Source organism: Neomonachus schauinslandi, chromosome 9 (assembly GCF_002201575.2).
Source record: "Neomonachus schauinslandi chromosome 9, ASM220157v2, whole genome shotgun sequence".
Taxonomy (NCBI): Eukaryota; Metazoa; Chordata; class Mammalia; order Carnivora; family Phocidae; genus Neomonachus; species Neomonachus schauinslandi.
This window is the reverse complement of record NC_058411.1, coordinates 138,334,611-138,357,871: the sequence shown is the minus strand read 5'-3', so window position 1 is coordinate 138,357,871 and position 23,261 is coordinate 138,334,611. Positions and strand designations below refer to the sequence as shown.

The 23,261-nt window shown below is 49.9% G+C and overlaps 1 protein-coding gene across 3 annotated transcripts; it reads right to left on the bottom strand.

The window, feature by feature from the left end:
- Positions 1-959: 959 nt before the first annotated feature.
- VPS33B (VPS33B late endosome and lysosome associated) lies at positions 960-19,868 on the bottom strand. 3 transcript variants are annotated; one of them, XM_021680554.1, is made up of 23 exons: positions 19,430-19,868; positions 15,506-15,586; positions 15,103-15,164; positions 13,775-13,824; positions 13,511-13,578; positions 9,626-9,671; positions 8,512-8,606; positions 8,113-8,217; positions 7,603-7,699; positions 7,303-7,380; positions 7,026-7,099; positions 6,642-6,728; positions 6,369-6,459; positions 5,644-5,718; positions 5,336-5,400; positions 5,159-5,213; positions 4,092-4,138; positions 3,390-3,522; positions 2,708-2,781; positions 2,091-2,192; positions 1,840-1,915; positions 1,637-1,753; positions 960-1,342 (listed from the first exon to the last, which is right to left on the bottom strand). In XM_021680554.1, exons 1-23 carry the CDS (start codon positions 19,523-19,525, stop codon positions 1,263-1,265), a joined length of 1,854 nt encoding a protein of 617 aa, XP_021536229.1. In that variant the 5' UTR covers positions 19,526-19,868; the 3' UTR covers positions 960-1,262. The 3 variants fall into 3 exon arrangements, with proteins under 3 accessions (XP_021536229.1, XP_044774338.1, XP_044774339.1); XM_044918403.1 differs by lacking the exon at positions 15,506-15,586 and having other exon boundaries at positions 1,009-1,342; XM_044918404.1 differs by lacking the exons at positions 7,603-7,699; positions 8,113-8,217; positions 8,512-8,606 and having other exon boundaries at positions 1,009-1,342.
- Between the last annotated feature and the right edge of the window lie 3,393 nt (positions 19,869-23,261).

The following is a 23,261-nucleotide window of genomic DNA, read 5'->3' as shown; positions in this document are numbered from 1 at the left end:
CATAAAATAAAACATCTGAGGTCAAGGTTAGAATTTCTTGGGTAGATGAACAAAACTTGGGTAGATGATGATGTCAATTACAGGAATACAAGAAGAGGAGCAGATTGGGGGATTCAAAGTGAGGACAAGAGACTCAGTTTGAGAGTTTTTTAGACACTCTGAGTTTGAAGGGCTTGTGGAACGACCAAGTTGGAAATACTAGTGTGAAGCTCAGCTGGAAGATGAAAGCTTGACATCTGGAAGATGAAAGCTTGACATCTGGACAGAGAGGGGATAGGCAGAGACAAGTAATCCAAGGAGACAGAAGCACAACCCAGGAGACCACAGGAGGACAAGAGTGTTACGGAAGCTGAACATAAGAAAGGAAAAGTGGTTATCAGGGGGGTCAAGTTAGAGGAGGACCAAAAAGAGACTGATAGATGTGGTTACAGTTCACAATTTTTAAAAGGTCAAGGGAGAGAAAGGCCACTAAAATCAGCAGTTGAGGGGGGGCACTGGTGACCTTTTTAGAAGCACTGTTTGCTGATGCCTGAGCCTGCTCTAATGGGACACAATCCTTCATTCTGCAATAAGAGACAAATGCTTAATACTGAAGTGCCTCCTGAAGTTAAAACAGTAACAAACTCATCTTTTCTAAAATATAAGCTCTACCTGGCTGCCTCAGTTGGTAGAGCGTATGACGCTTGACGTCAGGGTCATGAGTTCGAGCCCCACATTGGGCAAAGGTTTACTTACAAAAATAAAGTATAATGAACCGCAGAATTTTAGAACTGGAAGGGTGCTTACTGATCATCTATCTGATCGATCCCCCTCATTTTACAGTTGAGGAAACTCTGGTATAGGGCAAGTTTCAGGAGAGAAGCAGACCAGGCCCAGAGCTACTGCAGAGTCCAGACCACAGAACCCATGAAGCCCCCCTGTGCTTCGCTAAGAAGACAGAAGTGCATGTTGAGAACTAAACATGACATTGGAGAGTAGAGGCTTTATTTACAATGATACTCAAACAGGACTTAGTAAACGATATCTCTTCCTCCTTGTATCTTTTCAGCACAAGCTGTACTTCATACACAAAATGGAGACATATCCTGGGGGCCGGAAGTGAGCGCTCTCCTCAGATAATTTCTCTAAATCCCGAGTCAGTTCTGAGCTCCCCGGCTCTTAGTAGGGTAGTTGGTAGACACTTGGTTAGCAGCTGGGACCAAATTCCTGCATCCCGTAGGGAAACGTGTTCAGGGAAGACGTCAACACCAGCAGAGAGAACGTCAGGCTTTTACCTCACTCATGGCTTCCATAAGGCGAGCGCTGTTCGTGACCGCCGTTGTTAGAAAAATGAACCTGTACCCTATGGAGTCAAAAGCACCCGCACACGTGACTAAGAGCAGATCAGAGGCCCCCACGACGAGCCCCGGCCAGCCCTCCAGTTCCACAGCCCTGACTGGACCAGAGCAGCAGGTTACAGACACAGACGTGTCAGTGCCACCCTCCTGGGCACGACGACTTGCTGCGCGTGGTGGAACTGGGCTCCCTGCACTTGAACCCGCAGCCGGACTACAGCAAGGGGTGCCCAGAGGCCCGCCAGGAAGCCTTCTGAGCACCGCCCTGTGTCCCCCAGGTCCCTCTTTCTGTTCTCTCTTACCTTTCTCTCTGCCCAGGAACCGGAGGGCTGAGATTTCCGAGAACGTGCAACCACCCAAGAACACCACCAGGATGAGGCGCAACGACTCGCTGGAAGCCTTGTCCTCCTTGGTCATGTCTGCGGAGATCAGGCCAGACTCCGATCTCCCGTGGCGCCCCCAGCCCCGCTCCCGCCCCACCCTGACCACAGGGCCAGCCACGCACCTGTGAAGGCCAACTCACTGCAGTTGAGTAGCCGCACCACTTCGTCCAGACCCTGCCAGCTTCGTCGTTCCAGCACCTGGGAGGCCCGGGGTTCAAGTCTGAGACCCTATCCGGCTGAGGAAGGGGAGGTCGCAGCAGCCAGACTGTCACGTCTCTTGTTAGTTACGGGGGTGGCTGAAAGTTGGAATAGGCCAGGGACCAAGAGAAAGCAGAGAGTGAAACAGGAACGGCAGCGGGTCACTTATTCTCACCTGCTCGATGAGTCGGCAGCTCAGGGGCACGTAAGCGCCACTGAAGACATACGCCATGTCCCGTGGCACTTTCAGATCATACTCGCCATCCACACGTGGGATCTAAAGGGCAAAGGGGACTACATGAGGCACGTGACAACTCACCTCCCCAGCCTTTTACCCGGTCAGAGAAAAGTACATCCCCCCAAACAGGTCTTATTTCAGCTAAAGGGAAAACCGGCAAAAGCCCTGAAAAAAAACCAAAAAACAAAAAACCATAACCAAAGATTGAAGCTTTCGCTCAGTACCCACTGATTCTCCTGAACGAGTTCCCCTGTGCTCCCTATGAAGGGCTGGAAATTAAAGATGCCCCGCTGCCGATCCCCTGGTGACAGGGGACATGTCTGTCACTGATGTGGCACTCAGCCTATCCTCTGGCCTTGGTGGGTGCTTGTTACAGGTTTATTAAGTGGATGAATCTTTTGTGTGTTGTCTCATTATTAAATTAAGCTCATGCTATGATGCTACCAAATGAAAGGATCTTTATAAAAACAAAACAACAAAGAGATGTTGGGGATTCAAAGTACTCTGCAAAGGACTGGACCCATGGCTTCCCCATCCACCCTGAATCTACGTACCAAATTCAGCTTCTTGCTGATGGCACGGAAATTGCTCCTCTTGGCCAGAGAACTGAAGGCATCAGTAATCTTTCCTGGGAAGGAAATCTGTGCTGGATCTCATCGAAGATTGACGGAATTGTGACCCTGCCCCAGGTGATACCACTCAGGAAATGACAAATAGCAGAACCTTGCAAGTAGCAGGACCGCTCCTGGCTCAAGGCCCTCCTTGAGATCCCCTGAGATTCCCTGGAACTGATCAAGACACTTGCCACCCTTCGCCCCACCACAATCTTCCTACAGGGTACCGGCCATCCACTCAGTGCAATCTACAGAGTGACCCGAGCTCACTGGTGAAGTGTGTGGGCCTCAGAGTCAACAGACCTGGGCTCAAATCTGACTTACTCACTGAGGGACCTTAAACAAGTCACTTAACCTCACTCAGCCTGTTTCCTTCTCTAGAAAATGGAGGTTATAAGCTTACGTTTGTGAGGATTAAGTGAGAAACTGGTATCTACAGGTCTTAGCACATGGTAAGTGTTCAGTAAAGGGAACGTGCCCCTGCTAGCAGACGCAGTAGTAATGCCAGGAAGAGTGAAGGATCACATCCTCCTTCCCCAGCTCGTTCCCTCCCTCCCAGGGAGCTCTGGCTGCTGCGAGGAGAGAGGACTCTGGCCAGGGAAGGCCTGCGCTCCCTGCTCACCTGCAGCCTTGTCTGTCACCAGCTTGCTCACTTTACTCTCCACAGCTGTGAGGGTGTCCCCCGGGGCCTGCTCCGTGAGGAGCCCCGCTCGCCGCAGATTGGAGAAGGTCAGCAAGTGCTCAGGGCCGTAGCTCTGAAGGAAATGCAATTCAGTCATTGACTGAGCATCCGCCACACCAAGGTCTAACACTGTCAGGTGATACGGGGGGGGGGGGACAGAAGGGCTACGCATTCTGTGCCCTAAAGAAATAACCAAACACCAAACGAAGGAGGAAAAAAAAGAAAAGCATGAAATTATGAGAGAAGAGAGAAAGCCATTGATGGGAGGTGCTGGGGAGGGCTTCAGAGATGAGGTAAGACTAGAGAAAGACCTGGAAGGAAGGCCGTATCAACCCCTCACAAGATGCTAAAGTGAGGGAGAGCCCCAGGGGTGAGGACTCACCACCTGGTCCGACAGCTCAATGGCCCCAGCACTCTCAGCACCAGCCGCCCGCCAAGAGAGCAGGCAATAGGGGAGCCGGGCAGGGGGAGGGTCTCTGCGTGCTGAGAGGCTGACTGTCCTGAGATGCCCTAAGAGGGAGGCCAGATTGGGAGCAAAATGGGGATGCAGACAGGAAGGAGGCCATTTCTTCTGCCTCTTTCAGAAGTGCCAATGACCTCCCTCCACCCAGGTCCCTCCAGAGTGCATTGTCACGGCCTTACCTGCAGATACTGTGTTTTCAGAGATCGGTAATCCTTGGGAATCAAACCTGAGGGTCAGGAAGGTAAGACAGGTTCACGTGAACACCAGCTGAGGTGTCCTGAAATCGACAGCCATACCAACCCACCCACCCACCCTCTTGCTCCCCAAACAACCTTTATCAGGAGGAAGGAATCAGTAAATGTTAACCTTGCATCCAGCCAGCTGATTCTAAACTGACTCCTAAATTTCAGCTTGCTTATCGGCAGGGATGGCGGAGGGAGGCGGTAGGAGGGAGGCAAAGGGACTTGGGCACGTTCCTTCCTGGCTTGGGGCCAGTGCCCCTGAGTACTGCTTTACGGGCTACCGAGGAACGGGACAAGTGTTCAGAGGAGGTCGAAAAGTGCGGTCTGAGGCGCTTTCCTCCAGCGAGGTACAAAGAATGCGCTTGCAAGTCACGGGGTGAGCAAGTCACGGGGACGAACGGGTACAGGGAGTAGGGCCGATGGTTCTGTACTCGCTGCATTCGCGGGGAGCCTGGGACAACGCACACACTTGTCCCATCCCTGTCCGTACACCTGCAACTAATGTCCCATCGTGTGTCACCTCTACTTCCAACTAAAATAAAAAAAAAAACAGATGAAAGGGTTGCATAACCAAGTTAAAAGTTGTACCACAGGAGGTCGCAGAATCTGAGCTCTTGGGAATGTTTATGAAATCGTTTGGCTGTGCCCTTTTCCTGGACTCTTTATTATGAAAGCTCGTGGAAGGTAGGCGGCCAGATGGAATAGAGAGAGAAATGCCACTCTGCGCTGTGCCCTTGTGGTCCTAAGATGTGACAGAGCTTGTTCCGGGGGGGGGGGGGGGGCTGGGGGCTGAGTGTGGTCCCACTCAGGGTCGGGACACTAAGTGACCCCAGGCCCTTGGGATGTCTCATGCAGAACAAAGACTGCTTTAGCTTACAGGGGAAAGAATCCACGGAATTACTGGGAAACGTTCTGTCGGCTAGGCTATTCTGTCATTCAAAATGATTTCTTCTATGCCTAAGGTACAGTTTTTCAGTCTGGTGTCTTTGGTTCCAGGGGCTCACCATTCTCAGTGAGGGACAAAAGGCACATGAGGCGGAGGCTTTCTATAGGCGACACCTGCGTGGGAAGAGAGTCCTAGGGAATTCAAGTTCCACGACACACGCTCTTTCCTCTTCCTTCCGCTGGAGGCCACGCCCGCCGTGACACATGGCTCCCAACAGCCCCGGCCACCTGCTCACCTGCCGGTCTATGTGTTCTTCGATGTAGCTGGTGCTCTCCCGGATGTTGAAGCCCTCCAGCAGTGCTGTGAGGAAGCAAGAGGAGAGCCGTTACGGTGGGGAGCAGCTCAGCTCTGGCCATCTATGCCAACAGGTGTCTGTCTCCCCATCTTTCTCCATGCTTGGGGGTGGGGGGCTAAGGGCCCCCCGGGACTTCTAGCAGGAACCAGCATTCCACCCAGCCAGCATCAGCTGGAAGGAGCCAGAGAGCATCTTTGCTGGGAGCAAGGGAAGCACAGGAGGGAACCAAGCACGGCCCCCACGGCTACCATGCTCAGTCTTGATGAGCTCCTGGAAGTCCTGCTTGGTCTTCTTCTTCATGATGGATTCACAGGCCCCGATATCTGCAGACAGGACAAAAAGCAAGCTGACATATTCCCGGTTCTAGTAGGATATGCCTTTATTGTCCAGAAGAATAAAAACTTTTTTTTTTTAAGATTTTATTCACTTATTGGGCGCCTGGGTGGCTCAGTCGGTTAAGCGACTGCCTTCGGCTCAGGTCATGATCCTGGAGTCCCGGGATCGAGTCCCGCGTCGGGCTCCCTGCTCGGCGGGGAGTCTGCTTCTCCCTCTCCCGCTCCCCCCTCTTGTGCTCTTTCTCTCTCTCACTCTCTCTCTCAAATAAATAAATAAATAAAATCTTAAAAAAAAAAAGATTTTATTCACTTATTTGAAAGAGAGAGAGAGAGCAAACACAAGTTGGGGGAGGGGCAGAGAGAGAGGGAAAGGGAGAAGCAGACTGCCCGCTGAGCAGGGAACCCCACACAGGACTCGATCCCAGGACCCTGGGATCAGGACCTGAGCTGAAGGCAGAGGCTTAACCGACTGAGCCACCCAGGTGCCCCAAGAATAAAAAGTTCTTAAGGCAAAATGCAGACGTACTTCTTCCCATTTCAGACCAAACAAGATCATTATTTGCTGGTGAACAAAGATCTCCCCCGGGGCAGATCTCCTCTGTAGCATCCCCTTGCCCTCCCCTCAAGCTGAAACCTACGGACACTCAGCAGGCGGTGCTCCTGTTTCAGTCCTTTGAGCTCCTGGGACACGAAGTTCTTCATCTGCTTGATGTCCATGCCTCTCCGGCGCTGGGGGAAGTCCCCATGAGGTCAACCGCTCCCTGCCCTCAGACATGCGCAGCCACCACCCTCCCTCAGGTCCCCCCGATTCCAAGAGAAAAGACGGGGGGGCTGTCATCATATCAGAAGGGAGCCAAAGGGAAGCCAACAGAGGGGAAACAAAACAGAGGAGCCCGGGCTTGGAGCCTCACGTCATACTGAGCTTGCAAGTTCCGGGCCTTCTGGCTCAAAAAGCCGAAGACGTTGGAGAAGTGCTCATTACGAATCTCATTAAACACCTGCAAGGGCAACAAGCAGCAACAACTGACCAGAGAGAACCCTAACTAGTCCCTCCTCCCTCAGTAGTGGGACAGGAGCACAAGAGCGGTGCCCAGCTGTTCTAGCAAAAGCACACAGAAAGCTGAGCTGGTATCACAAGTGTATGTTAAACACCCAGATATTGTGCTCCGGGGTACGCTCACTCCTGGAGGGGGATCCCTCCCCCACAGGCTCAGCCTCCCCTCCCAGAGCCGGGCCCACAGCCTCGGGCCAACAGTGGCCCCCGGGCCATCCACCACCAGCAGCCGTACCCTCACCTTGTCCTCAGCATTGAGTAGAACCTTTAAGCTCCTGTCAGAGGATGTGACTTCTGGGCCAAAGTCGACACTCCCTTTGAGAGCAGAGGGAGTAGCTCTGAGGACCTCCAGTGAGGCCTTCCCTCTCCTCCCCTTTCCTGAACTGCCACTCAAAGTGCCCCAAACTATCTGGAAGCCAGCAGTCTGTTCAGAGTCTGAGGCTCTCCCACAAGCCCTGCCCCCTGCGAGAGGCCCCGGGAGCTGAGGAACCCGTCCATCTCGCCAAGATGCCACTTACCACACTTGATGCGGAAGGTGTCGTCCACCAGACCCTCGTAAACCACCTGGGAGCAAAGGGCCGTCACGAAGTCCACGTCTGAAACCGAGATCCCCGGCCGTGAGGGTCCTCCCTGACCTACGCGGCTACCCAGTTGGCTCGGCGTCAGCTCGCGTGCCTCCACGGGGCCCAAGTGCCGGGCTCCTGATCAACGCTGCCATTCACAGCCCCGACCTGAGGATCCTAACTGGGCCACCGCGTTGGCCGGATCCCCATGTCTTCGAGGGTCCAGAGATGACAGGAATGCTGAGCATCATTTACCTCTGTCCAGGAGGAAGATATGTCCAATCTCCGGCCTTCGGCCCTTGGTTTCGCCATCTTCCTCCTCCTCCAGTTTTCTCCACAATTCATATGACATCTGCCAGGAACCAAGATATTCTCAGTCTCGCGTCCAGGTCCCTGCTGCAGCCCACACCTACTGAAGCCAACTCTTTTCCATGTGACACCTCTCCTTGACCCCAAGAGGGGAGCTAATTATTAACACCACTACCCACTGCACTCCCGTCTGTGCCCACCCCTCCCAGCCTTCCCCCTGCTGATGCAGGACTATCTCTGCCCCCGAAGAAAAGACTCAGGAGTGCTATCCAGAGGCCCTGGCTCTTGCTTTTCTGTCAGTCACACAAGTCCTCCTCCTCTCTGAGGAACTCTTCTAGAACAATAAAAGCAAGCTGAAGAACATGGCTCTTATCACAGATGCCCCTGGGCACTCCATGGTGGGCAGAGAACGGGTACAAGAGGGGCCATCGGGACCACAGAGCTGCTCGTGCCCACCTTGGTGCATCTGCCAATTCCATAGCAGTTAGGAAAGGGCCCGTAGAGAGTGCTCAGAAGGTGCAAGGCCTGTACCGCAGTGTTGATCCAGCGCTGATCTCCTTCCTGCAGGAACCATATGGGCCACAGAGATATGGCTCAGCCCAAGAGAGCAATCTGGAAAGGGGCTAGCCCTAGCAGCCCGGGAGCAGGAAGGCCGGGTATGTGTGGGGACTGTCCGACCGCTCTCATTCTGGCCCCAAAGGAAGTCCTGTGGACATCAGCCATTCAGTCTGCAAAACGCTCTTCCTCATAATAAATTATAGGAATTACAGGAAGGTTACGTCCACGTTTCTAGCCCACAGGACCCCGTGTGTGTCCCCACCTGTCGATGCCAAGACCCAAGGACCCTGCACTTACCAGGAAGTAGTCCCTGAAAAATTCTGGGAGCTCCATGCTCAACAGATCCACATCAAGAGGCAGCAAAGAAAAGGCCCATTCGTCACAGCTCACGTCTGCGGGTACAGAGAGCATCAGCCTCCCCGCAGAAGGCACAGGGCTCCATATTGAGAGAGAAGGTCCACCACGGTGATGCAGAAATAAATGAGCGCCTGCCACATGCCCAGCCCTACACTAAGCACGGGACACTCAAAGATGAGTGACAGTCTGTGCCTTAAAGGAGTTCGTGGTCGGATAACAAGAGAAATGCACACCACAGCCTGTCATACAACGTGAGAGGGGCGTGTTTTCATTCGAGTGCCGACTGGAAGTGCCGAGGAAACACTCATTCGCTGGTCGACAAACACTGACAGAAAGCCACGTCTGTGCGGGCACTAGGCTGGGCACTGGGGGTGCAGAAATGGAACAGACATGCTCCCCATTTTCTGCGAGAGAATCCCAATCCAGTGAGAAACACACCAGACACATCTCATTACAGTTGTGCTCCAGAGAAGAACAGCAGTTTGGGAGCCCAAATATTGCAGGGATCGAACCTCAACTACGTGGGGCATAGGAGAAGTACAGGAGCATAGGAAAGACTTCCCTAAAGAAGTGACACTGACGCTCAGAATTTGAGTAAGATTTGGGTATGAAAAAAAAAGGCTGAGGGTGGAGAATATTCTAGGCCACAGGAAAAGCAAATGGGAAGTGCCCATGGCTGGAAGGTGGAGAGTCAGGAGAAGGAGGGAGCTGCACATGGTGACGCTGAGGGGCCAGGAAAGGGCCAACTGCAGAAGGCCGCCGAAGATTCTGGCACCAGGGCGGGATCTCCAGCAGGGAGCACGGTGCTCAGGTCAGCGCTGCATGCAGAATGGAGGGAGGGAAGGCACACTTTCTCCTTGTGGGAGTCTCGGAAAGGGAGGAATGGCAGCACCTGGCACCCCCTTCAGCCTTCCCATCAAGGCCCTGTCCTGCTCCTCGTGGTCAGGAACCTCCCCTCCCCCCAGGCCAACAGGCAGAGAAGAGGGTCCCAGCGTTATTTCCTTCCCTTCTTCCGCATATTCTCCCCTCCCCACTCACTGCCGCCTCCTCTCACCTCCATAGACTCCCTCTTCCTCCAGCACCATCTCACACGCATGAAACTGAAAGACAAGAAGAGGGAGTGGTTGCTGACCACCTTCTTCTCTGTTCTTTGCATCTCTCGAGTTCCTCCGCAGTCACTGCTGAGGACAATACCTACTGAACCCAGTGACAACGACAAGAGAGCGTGGACTCTTTAGGACAACAGGAAGGACCACTGGGACCATCTAGCCCAGCACTTTGTTTCCCTTTATCCGCTTTATTTAGGTATTAAGTCCAATGCTCTTTTCTCCCTGCGAGACTGGAAAGCTCCACAAAGGATCAGCAAAGCATCCGCAAAGGGTGCATCCCGCAGACAGACATGGGAGGGAGGGCACAAGCGCACCTCAGAAACAGGGGAAGCGAGGCAGGCAGCAGGGAAGGAGCGGTGGCGGGGGGGGGGGTCGGGGTAGGACATGTCCAGGGGACGCGTGGAGTCACTGAGAGAGGTCTGGAGATCCAGCCTGGGGTCCCTGGCACAGGACATTTAAAGTGGGTGGTTTGTCCAAGAGAAAAGAACACAGAGGGACATGACCGCTAAGGACAGGATTGTAGGGGACACCGCAATTAAAAGGGCGCACAGGACAACGCCTGGAGGAGAAGACGGAAAGATGACATGGAGGTGGGAAAGGGGGACTCGGCACCTCTAAAGGCAGCAAAGGTGAGTCTCAGGAGGAATGGGCAACTGTGTCAAATGCAAGGACATTAGGTAGGTCAAGTGGGAACCAGGCATCGCCGAGTTTGACAACAGAGCCCTGGCGGGGGACTCGAATTAAAGACGAAGGTGGGGGTGAGGACACAGGAGCAGTGGCGGAAAGAACTGTTGACACAAGTCTCCACACAACAGAAGGGAGAGCCCCTGACAGGAGAAGACATGAAGCAGGGAGAATTACTAAGAAGGGGTAGACATGGGGCGCCCGGGTGGCTCAATTGGTTGAGCGTCTGCCTTCGGCTCAGGTCATGATCCCAGGGTTCCGGGATCGAGCCCCGCATCGGGCTCCCTGCTCGGCGGGGAGCCGGCTTCTCCCTCTGCCCCTGCTCCTCCCCCCGCTTGTGCTCTCTCTCTCTGACAAATAAATAAATAAAAATCTTTAAAAAAATTTAAAAAATTAAAAATAAATTTAAAAAAAGGGGGAAATAGACATGGTTGAAGACAAAAGAGAAAGAATCTACCCGACAAAGTAAGACAGTAGAAAAGGAACGCGGGCATGGGCCCAGGAACACAGATGAAGCGGCGGATCGGGGAGGGGACGAGGCCAGGGTCACTTCCTCCTTTGAGGCAAATGGGAAGAAGGCGAAATACTTGGAGGCAATGAGGAAGGAAGGAGGAGCACTCCCGTCTGATAATGATGATGATGGTAAGAGTTGATGTGCATTAAATATTTCACATGTGCTAGGCATCGTCCTTAGTGTTTTTTTTAAAGATTTTATTTATTTATTTGTTTGTTTGTTTGTTTGAGAGAGAGAATGAAAGAGAGAGAGAGCACATGAGAGGGGGTTGGGTCAGAGGGAGAAGCAGACTCCCCGCCGAGCAGGGAGCCCGATGTGGGACCCGATCCCGGGACTCCGGGATCATGACCTGAGCCGAAGGCAGTCGCTTAACCAGCTGAGCCACCCAGGCGCCAGGTCCTTAGTGTTTTATAAGGATTACCTCTCGTTGTCCTCATGAGGATTCCACGAGATGTGGAAGATTCATGCTACATATTCCTTATTTTACTTAACACAGAAGAATCCTATTCATCCCTAAGTCATTTCTTTTTTTTTAAGTAGGCTCCACGGCCAATGTGGGGCTCGCACTCACAACCCTGAGATCAAGAGTCACATGCTCTGCAGACTGAGCCAGCTGGGCGCCCGGTCCCTCAGTCAGGTCCATCAGTGAAACTGAAACTGGAGGCCCACTTTTAGTGCTAACTAATGGAATTCCAGAGCCCAGATCGAAAACTGCCAAGCTTCATAATTAACAAAAGGAGTCTCAGAAAGAGAGATTCCCTCTTCCCTACAGCTACTGAGGGAGAGACTGTCCTGCAATATAAAATTAGGTCAAAGAATCTAATTAGATATGATGTGAGATGGAGAAAATTCATCGAAGTATCAATTTTGTTTTTCTGTGTAACATGGAGGCTTGTAGGATTATCTGAAACTGTTACCAACTTGTTCTATTCCCTGTTTAAACAAATCTCTCCTTGGAAGTATAATTTGAAAAAAGGGGTTTTATAAGACTCCAAAAGCTAGAATTTATTGCCACAGCTCGTTAATAACATTTAAAAATAACCTGTAAGTCCGACCGGTTATCTTAATAATTTCTTGCCCTGGTAATGATGTTATACCTGACATACTTGTATTTCTCAACAGGAAAAATAGCCATAAGATTTTCTATGAATCTTCAAATGATCTTCAAAGGAAGATCATTAGCTCTTTCTTCTTATTCCTTTCATGTGATGAGAAAACAATATAAGCCTGTAATTTCACTAGATTTCCTAATAAAAACTGAGTCAGTTAAATTAAAAGGGGTAAGTACTTGCCATTTGCAACAACATGGATGGAGCTAGTGAGTATTACGCTAAGTGAAATAAGTCAGAGAAAGACAAATATCATATGATCTCACTCATATGTGAAATTTAAGAAACAAAACAAACGTACAAAGAAAAAAAGAGGCAAACCAAAAATCAGACTCTTCACGAGAGAGAACAAACTGATGGTCACCAGAGGGGAGGTGAGTGAGGGGATGGGAGGAATGGGTGAAGGGGATCAAGACTGCACTTATCGTGATGAGCACTGAGTAATGCACAGAACTGTTGAATCCCGACATCATGCACCTGAAACTAATATAACACGGTAGGTTATATTAGTTGGAATTAATTGGAATTAAAACAAAAAATTAAAAATTAAAAAAAATGTTCAGCCCTGTTTTGTTTAAAAAAAATAAAAGGTAAGTACTACTGTCAACTCCATTTTATAGATGAGAAAACTGAGACACCGAGAGAGCAGTTAAGTAACCCATCCAAGATCACACAGGTAACAAGTGCTAAAGCAAGGATTTACACCCAGTCTGGCTTCAGAGTCTCAGACTGAGCTACTGCTTCTACTTTCTCCAGAGTTTTTTGGGAAGGACTGAAAAAGAATAAATCCCTATCCTTTCAACCGCTCCATGCGGTGTGCACTCCTTGGTACAGCTTCCTAGGCCTCGGGCAGGCCGTGTACGTAAGACCACGCACCTTGCTGACATGGGGGTGAGAGCAGAGCCTGATGGAATCCAGGAGCGGACATGCTGTGAGCACCAAACACTACAACTATTGAGCGAAAACAGATGGAAGAGACCTAGCCTGGCGAGGCTACCTCACTGTGTGACCCTGGGCTTTACTTCCCTCAGAGGCTCAAAGCTGGGGTGGAGTAAAATGGTCTCTCGGCTCCTTTCTTGTGTAAGAAAGGGCCTTTCCAAAGTACAGTGGTATGGTTCTACAACCCAGGGGCAGCCACCCACATGCCTTGGATGAGCATGGAGGAGTAATGACTTACCGTATTTATTGTTAAAGGGATAAAGGGACAAAATCACTGAAACCCCAGAACACAGTGCATATTACTATACAGAAATCTGAGTTAGAAGGGACACACAGCAGGTTATGCTTCAGAAGAAGTCTACATAGAGGCCACCTCTCACAACTCCACAGTCTGTAACTGGGGCAGTTTGACAACAGGCCCTCTGCTAAACAATCAGGGCCACGTTAATGACAAGACAGTGACAGGTATTTTGTTCAGTCACACATAACTTGCTTTGGGGGAGACACAGCTATTGGCCCCCTGCCCCTTCCCAGCCTTCCGTCCTGATCTACCTTCTCCTGCTCCCACCAGGACCCAAACTCACCTTCTGAGGGCTGAAGATCACTTTGTATTTTCGAGTTCGGCCAGCCAATTTGTCAGCATTGACAAGACCTACAGACAGAAGGAAAGCAACCCAGAAAGCCATGGGCCATCTGTTAGACTAGATGCAAGGAAGCAGACATCCTCTCCGAGTGGTGTGGCCCATTCGAACCATCTTTTCTCATTAAAAGGTCCTTATGGCCTAGGCCCTTCATCCCGGCCCCTCTTTCCTAGGTCTTAGTGACGTGTGGCGCCACGACATACTCACTGGCAATGTATCGCATGTTCTTGATGCGGGGTCGGACCAAGAAGCACAATCTGTGGGAGGGAAAGTAAAAACAAAACAAAACAAAACAAAACAAAAAACCTCAGTGAAGAAAAATCCTGAAGTTGGTGATAGCAGCTTAGAAGAAATGGAAACAAGGTCAACTCTTCCAACATTTGCTCTTCTCGCCAGGCCTTTAGCTCTCATCCTAGCCAAAGTAATGCCCGCTCTCTCGGCCGACCACATCCCACGCACAGAAGACTCCCTTCGACACCACAGGTACACGGGCACTGCAGGTACTTACTGGCCCATGGCGGCCCCAGGAGCTCCTGCTCTCACATAATTTACAATCCATTGGGCAAAGTCAGATACACACGTATGGAGTATATTGATAATCAGGTGTTAAAAACAATACAAGAAAGTATACAAAACTGTGTTTTTCAAACGGGGGTTCCTGGAGGTACTCTCCATGTATCCAGGAGAATTTTTTCCTCTAAGGAAACATGAACATTACTTAAGATCGAAAAATATAAAAGATAAAAACGGAGGCCAGACACAGGCCGTCTGTGACAATGTGCCAAGTGACCAGGACAAACACTAAACACCATGGAAATCCAGAGGAGGAGAAAAGCACCCCGGACCGGAATGGTGACAGAGGGCTTCATGGAGGAGGTGGGGCTGGGCTCGGAAGGCTGGGTGTTTTCTGCAGGAGGCAGGCAGAGTGGGCGGAGTGGCCAGAGGGCAAAGGCATGTGCGCATAGTTGGGCAGCATGAGAAAGTGCAAGTCAGGGTGCCCGGCAGGCTCGGTCAGTGGAGCACGTGACTCTTGATCTCGGGGTCAGGAGTTGGAGCTCCACAACGGGTGCAGAGATTACTTAAAGAAATAAAAAGTAAAAAAAAGAAAAAGAAAAAGAAAGTGTGTGTCAAGCAGAGGCTTGAGGGGACACGTGACAGAGCAGGCTGGAAAGGCAAGGTGAGCCTCACTGGAGGCAGCCTTGGAATCTGTGATGAGCAATCTGGACTTCAGTCAGCAAGTAAGGGAAGCCTTGAAGGTTCCCGAGAAGAGCATAATGAAAAAATTTTTGAAAGATTAATCGATCTGGCTAGAGATGGTGGACTGGATTAGAGAGAGAAGAGGACAGGGGAAGGAGAAAGTGCAGAAGGGAGACCAAGTAAGAGGGCAAGCATAACCTAGGCGTGAACTTGCAGAAGTGCAGAGAGGTGAACCACATCACAAACATGGCGCCAGATCCAGCCAAGGACAGACGGGAGGCAGAGCTGCGGGGACCTCCTCCAGCCTGGAGCCCAGACAGACTCTCCCAGATACTCACTGTTCATTGGAGCTGAGGGCTGGCTTGTTCTCCACTTTGTACAGTTTGTCGACTTCATGTTGCTAAAGAGAGAACCCAACAGGACAATGCACGTAAGTTCTTGGAGACCCAAAGCAGGACACAAAGAGGACTTCTGTAAGGATCCTCTTTGTGCTTCTTCTGGGAATCAAACTGCCCTGACAACCATCCTGCTGAACTTTCCTCAAACTGTCAACAGAACAAAACCAAACAATTCAAAACCAATCCAAACAACACAATCATCCCCCTTTGTCCACCCAATTCAGCTAGCCTGCAATTTCCCTAAAAGGGCAGTCACTCATTAGTAATTTGTACTGTTCATTAAGATAAAAACTGCTTCGTGAGCAAAGAGGAGCCCAAGTCCACTGGGAGAAGGGGCAGGTACCTTCAGGATGGAGACATTGGCAATCCGATCCAAAGGGCTCATGAGATCTGCCTCAATGAACAAGTCCTTTTTTCCTGGAAGCTGAAGGACACAGTACATTGGGTCACTCCTAGGTCACATACGCTCCCTCAGCTGAGCTCGTCCAGCCATCCACTTAATAAAAGCACAGACTGGGTTGGAAGTGCCCTAGTGCTATCATCTAACCCAGGATCTTATTTTTCTGTATCCACAGAAGACGTTCCTTTATATATTCACCTAATTTGTCTTCTCATTTTCTGTACCAGTGGAGAACTATTTCACCTTCTTGAAGGTTAAGTCCTCGTCACTCAACCACTCAACGCTTGCCCATGACCTTGTTCTGCATCATGGCTCTGTTCTCCACTCTGCCTCCCAACAACCCCGATCGCCTGCTGAACTAATCCAAACCAAACAAAGCCCCACTTTGCATCTGTCAACCCCTCAACTAACTGCCATCTCTTTTTAAGTAGCGTTTTTCTTCTAATTACAAAAATAACCCACGTTCAATGCAGACAACTTAGCCCAGAACAGTCCAAAGCCACCCACCCACTCTCCCATCCAAATTCCTGCCATCTGATTCCTGCATCCCTTCTGATGCTGCTGTCTCAGGTGTCCCGGGGAAGGAGGGGTCCCACTGAGTGGCAGAGAGAGGGAAGTCATCAGAAGTTTGCTCTCCAGGGGCGCCTGGGTGGCTCAGTCAGTTAAGCGGCTGCCTTTGGCTCAGGTCATGATCCCAGGGTCCTGGGATCAAGCCCCGCATCAGGCTCACTGCTCAATGGGGAGTCTGCTCCTCCTGCTTGTGCTCTCTCATGCTCTCTCTCTCTCAAATAAGTAAAAAAAAAAAAAAAAAGAAGTTTGCTCTCCACTAGGCCTCGACAAATGGGTACGGTTTTGGCAGTGATAGAAGATGGCAATCCAGCAAAGGCCGGGGCAAGAGAACAGGCTGAATGGTAAGGACAGAACAAGCAATTTGGTTTGCATAAGGTAAGTGTAGGGCAGCGGTTCTCCAGCAGGGATGATTTTGCCCCATGGGGACATCTGGCAGTGTCGGAGACATTTTTGGTTATTTGACTTGGGGCAAGGGGTTTGACTGCCATCTACTGGGTAGAGGTTAGAGATGCTGCTAAACATCCTGCAATGCTTGGGACAGTCCCACAACAAAGAATTAACTGGCCCCAAATGTCAGTGGCTGGGAAATCTTGATGTAGGACAATGGTGGGAAATAGGATTGAAAAAGTTGACGGGAACTGAAGCATGAAGGACACCAATGTCAGGTTAGGGAGTTTGGAGTTGATCCTCTATGAACAAGGGAACAGAAAGCTTTTGAGCCTTGAAGAATCTACTCAGCTGGCAATTTTAGTTAGATAACTGGGCAAGCACTGTGAGTACAATGGATTGGAGGCATTGGAAACTGAGGCAGGGAGTCTACGTATGTGGTTAAAGCAACAGTCCAAGCAGCCCAAGCGCGTAGCAATAAATGAGGACCTGATTTAAGCTGGTGGTGCTATGAACAAAAATACGTTAAGGATACATGGAATGTGTAAGAGAATTTTTTAAATAATTGAAAGAAATTAACAGTGTTAACAGCGCTTGTATCTGTTAGTTGAATGTGATTTTTTTCTTTTTTTTTTAAGATTTTATTTATTTATTTGACAGAGAGAGACATAGTGAGAGCAGGAACACAAGCAGGGGGAGTGGTAGAGGGAGAAGCAGGCTTCCCACGGAGCAGGGAGCCCGATATGGGACTCGATCCCAGGACTCTGGGATCATGACCTGAGCCGAAAGCAGACGCTTAACGACTGAGCCACCCAGGCGCCCCGATTTTTTTCTCTTTATACTTTCCCTCATCTTCTACCTTCTCTGTCATGTGTAAATATTATTGTATAATCTCTAAAGTCGGGTGTGAGGAAATATCCTTGGGACTCAGCAACTGGTTCAGTTAAATATGAGGAGGGAAGGAGAGTCAAAGATGATTCTGAGGGCTCGAGCCTGAACAGCAGTGCCAGTCAACAAGTCAGGGGCACCTGGGTGGCTCAGTCGGTTAAGGGTCTGCCTTCGGCTTGGGTTGTGATCCCGGGGTCCTGGGATCGAGCCCCACATCTGGCTCCCTGCTTGGTGGGAAGCCTACTTCTCCCTCTCCCACTCCCCCCTGCTTGTGTTCCTGCTCTCGCTCTCTCTCTGTCAAATAAATAAAATCTTTAAAAAACAAAACAAAACAAGAATTAAGTCATTAGAAGTCAGTTTGAAGAGCAAATTATTGCACAGAAACCTGCACCTGCCATGGTAAGTCACCCTTGTGGGCAGCCCCTCCCGAGCTCCAAGCACAAGTGCCTGTCCTTGGTCTCATTTACTCTCTTTTATGTGCTTCTCACCTATAAGCAGCCTTAACTAGCATCTCTTTTCAATTCCTCACACATTTGAGCGTCTTTTATGTGCCAATCACTGTGCTACCACTACGGGGCATATAAATGAGATATAAAATATGGTCCCAGATCCCCTGAGGTTCTCTGAGGTTCTTCCAAGTACCCATCTTCATCCCGACTGCAGCTCTATGTTTCTATCTGCTGGATGTTCCTCCTAGCATCTTCACTTCACCCTTTCCAAACCCAAACTAATCAGCCCCTTCCTCTAATTTTTTTTTTTTCATTTCAATTCAATGTTCATTTAAAAAATATTTATTAAACACATGCTATGTGCTTGACTCTACACTAGGTACTCCCTGGGTACACAGTGCTGAACAAAACAGACATGTTCCCTGTCCTCAAGGACCTTCTAATCTAGTAGGGAACGTGGACATTAAATAAGAAAATATACATATAACACATTACAACTATAGCAACAGCATTGTTTTCCTATTAACATAAGATAAAAATCTCAAACTCAGCTTTGCTTCTCTGTCATCCTTTACAATCAGTAAATCTTTGAGTCTTCTTTCACCATGACTTCAAAATCCATCCCTGCCTTTCGTTCCCACTGTCACTCATTTCACCTGATCTGTGGTCTCCTAACCAGCATTCTTGTTCCCCATTCACCCCACTCCGCACATGGCTATAAGAATCATCTTCATTTTTTTTAAAGATTTTATTTATTTATTTGAGAGAGAGAGTGTGTACAAGCTGGGGGGAGGGGCAGAGGGAGAGGGAGAAGCAGGCTCCCCAATGAGCAGGGAGCCCGACTAGGGGCTCGATCCCAGGACCCCAGGATCATGACCTGAGCCGAAGGCAGCCACTTAACTGACTGAGCCACCCAGCGCCCCTAGAATCATCTTCGAGTATTGCTTCACCCCTTAAGTGGGGAAAGAAAATCTTCAGTGGCTGCCTAATGCCCACTGCGTAACTTCTGATTGCTCTCTTCCCTGTACGGGCCTTCTCCTTCCCTGGTTCCTCAACTTTGCTTCTACCAACCAGTCCATCTGCCTGGAACATGCTCCCCCATCTCCAAGGAAAATATGCTTATTCTTCACAATCCAGCTCCTTAAAATTCCTAGATCAATCCAGCTAGAAATGACCGCTTATTCTGAATGCTTCCGGCACCCTAGCTATCACCCATTTACCACACACTACGCCGTGTGTGGTAATCCGTATTTCATAGGCTCCTACTGGGAGTCGATCCTTAAGGACAATGATGTCTTAACCATCCTTCCATCCCCCAGTGATGCGGGGAACGACTGGTGTCTCCCCTTGCCTGTACCAAAAAGAAGTGACTTCTCTGCCAGGTCCCAAGCAGCTCCTAACTGCCCTCTGGTTTTCCTTCCTAAATGCTTCATTTTGGACCCGCCCCAGAAGCTCCAAGGACAATACCAAGGGCCTGGAACAAGATCAAGGGGACTCCGCAAGGAAGAACTATGCGTCCAGTGAGCGCTAAACTGTTGATGCAGAGAAGGCCCCAGGCGTGGCGGGCACTGACCTGCTCCAGCAGATAGATGAGCTGGTCTCGGGCCAGCCTCTTGAGCATGGAGAAGTCAGGCAGCTCTGGGGCGTCCGGCCGATGGGGAAAAGCCATGGTAGCGGGCACCGGAGCAGCGGGGTGGAAGAAGGGCGACGTCCTCCACTCAGAGAAGGTCGGCAGCAGCCCGGGGTAAGCGCAGGACCGCGCTCCTTCAGGCCTGGGCACGGTTCGAAAGAGCCCCCGAAGGGGCCCTCGCTTCTGCGCGCGAATGAATGGCCACCTCTCGGTCAGACAGCCGCAGCCTCGGAGGACCCTCGTCCAGATCAGCAGCCGCGGGACCGACCCGCCCCTCCCCGGTCCACTCCGCCTGTAACCAGGATCCCGGTCTACACCCACAGATTTCGCGGCGTGCGGGGAAAACCCCGCCTCCTGCCAGAGAGAGAAGCGACTTCCTAGACCTCCCGGAAGTCCCGTGCGCTCCACCAGCGCTTAGCCTTCCGGGACGGGGACGGCGCGCGGGAAGGGACATTTGAAAACGGGAGGCAAAGGGTCAACGCTCCAGTCTCCTATCTGGCCAGAGGGAAGTGTTCCCATCATCACTAATCTTTAAGGGTACACCCAATTCTCCTAGCTCGCTCAAGCGAGGGTTGGGCACTTTTGCTAGATTTCAGAACTTCGTAAAATGGGCGAAACCCACTCCGGGTCCGGAGGGCACTGATCCCTGGGGATCTTGGCTGTCAGTCAAATCTACTACACAAATTTAGCTGCCAACTGGGAGCTCTCTGGCTTCCCAGCTGCAGGAGGCAAGACGCGGAGAGATGGGACACGGCGGGAGGAAGAAGGGGAACACGTTAGGATCCAGTGGAAGCTAAGTCCCGCCAGCTGCGACCTTTGGATTCAGGAGTTTTGACTCAATATCCTTCGTGGGGAAATGAACAAATAAACTGTGGCATATTCATAAAATAAAAATAACTTAATAGGGGCGCCTGGGTGGCTCAGTCGTTAAGCGGCTGCCTTCAGCTCAGGCCATGATCCCATGGTGCTGGGATCGAGCCCCGCATTGGGCTCCCTGCTCCGCGGGAAGCCTGCTTCTCCCTCTCCCACTCGCCCTGCTTGTGTTCCTGCTCTTGCTCTCTGTCTGTCAAATAAATAAATAAAATCTTTAAAAAAAAAAACTGAATAAATGAAAGAACCCAGATACAGAGTGGCATCTATATGATGCCATTTATACACGGTTCTAGAACAGGAAAAACTAATCAATGGTGAAAAAAAATTTCAGAAAGTGATTGACTTTGGGGTAGGAATTGACTGGGAAGAGAAACTAGGGAATTTTCAGGGGTGATGGTAATGATCTAGATTCACCTTGTTTTTTTTTTTTTAAAGATTTTATTTATTTATTTGAGAGAGAGAGAATGAGAGACAGAAAGCATGAGAGGGAGGAGGGTCAGAGGGAGAAGCAGACTCCCTGCCGAGCAGGGAGCCCGATGCGGGACTCGATCCCGGACTCCAGGATCATGACCTGAGCCGAAGGCAGTCGCTTAACCAACTGAGCCACCCAAGCGCCCCTAGATTCACCTTGTTTAAAAAAAAAAGCCATTATAAGGGATAGATCCGCTGACAATACCTGATTTCACTAATCCATCATAATATCACATCGTCATCTCCTTGTGAGATGCATAGGAAGTACAAAGCTTCACTCATTGCCAAAAATTGAACCAGATCAAGTCTCAAGATGCAAATACCAGTTGATAGGAAATATGGAGGGTAGTAGGAACATGACAATAAATAAACATAGGAATGAAACCTACTATATCCAAAATACAGGAAATAGGGGCACCTGGGTGGCTCAGTCAATTCCCATCCGACTCTTCATTTCAGCTCGGGTTATGATCACAGGGTGGTCGCATCCGCTTCCATGCTGGGCATGGAGTCTGCTTAAGATTCTCTCTCCCTCTCCCTCTGCCCCTCCACCTGCACTCGCGCCCTCTCAATAAATGAATAAAGTTTTTCAAAAATATAGGAAATATATGGGTCAAATAACCTGTAAAATAGGGGAATAGCGTGGAAAGGGAAACCACTTTAGAATATAAGACACTTCTGGGACATAGCTACATCATGCAATGTTGCAATGTGTGGACCTTGTTTGGATCCTAATTCCAAGAAATGAACCATAAAAGTAATTTATGAAATAGTAAGAGAATATGATCAGGATATTAGCTGATACTAATTACTAAAACTTTTAAGGTACAGTAATGGCTTATGTGTCTATGGTAAAAAGGAGTTAAGAGGGCACTGGGGTGGCTCAGTCAGTTGATCATCTGACTTTTTTTTTTTTTAAGATTTTATTTATTTATTTGACAGAGAGAGAGAGAAAGCAAGAAAGGGAATACAAGCAGGGGGAGTGGGAGAGGGAGAAGCAGGCTTCCCCGCTGAGCAGGGAGCCCAATGCAAGGCTTGATCCCAGAACCCTGAGATCATGACTCGAGCTGAAGGCAAATGCTTAACGACTGAGCCACCCAGGTGCCCCAATCATCTAACTCTTGATTTTGGCTCAGGTCGTGGTCTCGGGGTCATGGGATTGAGCCCCATGTCAGGCTCTGCTCAGCATGGAGTCTGCTTGTCCCCCCTCTGCTCCTTACCCCCACTCTAAAAAAATAAAATATTAAAAAAAGAAAGTTTGGGGTGCCTGGCTGGCTCAATCAGAAGAGCATGTGACTCTTCATCCCAGGGTCCTCAGTTCGATCCCCACATTGTGTGTAGCGATTACTAAAAAATTAATAAACTTAAAAAAAAAAGGCAGTCCTTATCTCTTTCAGATACATAGTATACAGATGAAATAATTAAGTATTTACAGATGAAATAACATGAAGTATACAGGTTTTGCTTCATTTTTTTAAGAGATTTTACTTATTTGCCGGGGGTGGGGTGGGGCGGGGAGAGCAAGTGCACAAGCAGGGGGAGTGGCAGGCAGAGGGAGAAGCAGGCTCCCCACTGAGCAAGGAGCCCAATGCCCCAGGACCCCAGGATCATAACCTGAGTTGAAGACAGGCGCTTAACTGACTAAACCACCCAGGCATCCCATAGGATTCACTTTAAAATAAGCCAGGGGGAGCTGTGGGGCAAGTATGGGAGAAAATGAAAAAAGATTGGCCATTTGTTAAATGTTAAAGCTGGGCAATGTGTACACAGGGGTTCATTGCATTACAATATTATCCCTACTTTCCTGTGTTTGAAAACCCTATAATACAAGATTAAGCAAAAAACAAACAAGAAACTTTTGGGCTTCAAGAGCTTATCTAGTGTTTTATACTGAGCTTTTTCTACCACCTCCCCATTAGATCAAATCTCTGCAGAGGTGGAAACAGCCCTGAGCAGATTGGTGACACATAGACCCTCCAAGGCACAGGGACTTAAGTGTCTTCTGTCTGTAGTTTGCTAGCCTCTTGAGCTTGATCCCAAGGTTGCCAGGAGGTGTCCATTCCACCCCCAGCCACTTTATCTCCAATTTTGGCAGGGCCCTGTCAACTGTTGCTTCCTCCACCAGACCCTGCACCTATGCCCCAAAGTGCAGCTCACCTCATGCGTTGTGATGTCAATGTCTTTCATCATGTCATGAAACAGGACTGCCTGGGGATAGGGCACCATAGAGTCCTATGACCTCAGCCCATTGGAACACAGGCTGGGTGAATCTCTCAGCCCCCTTTCCACCTTGGGCTGGGGTAAGGGATGCAGTTTCCCAAAATACTGGTGAGCTGGTGAGTTAGGATCTGAGACATGCTGACAGAATAAAGCAGGAACAGGGGCGCCTGGGTGGCTCAGTGGGTTAAGCCTCTGACTCTTAGTTTCAGAT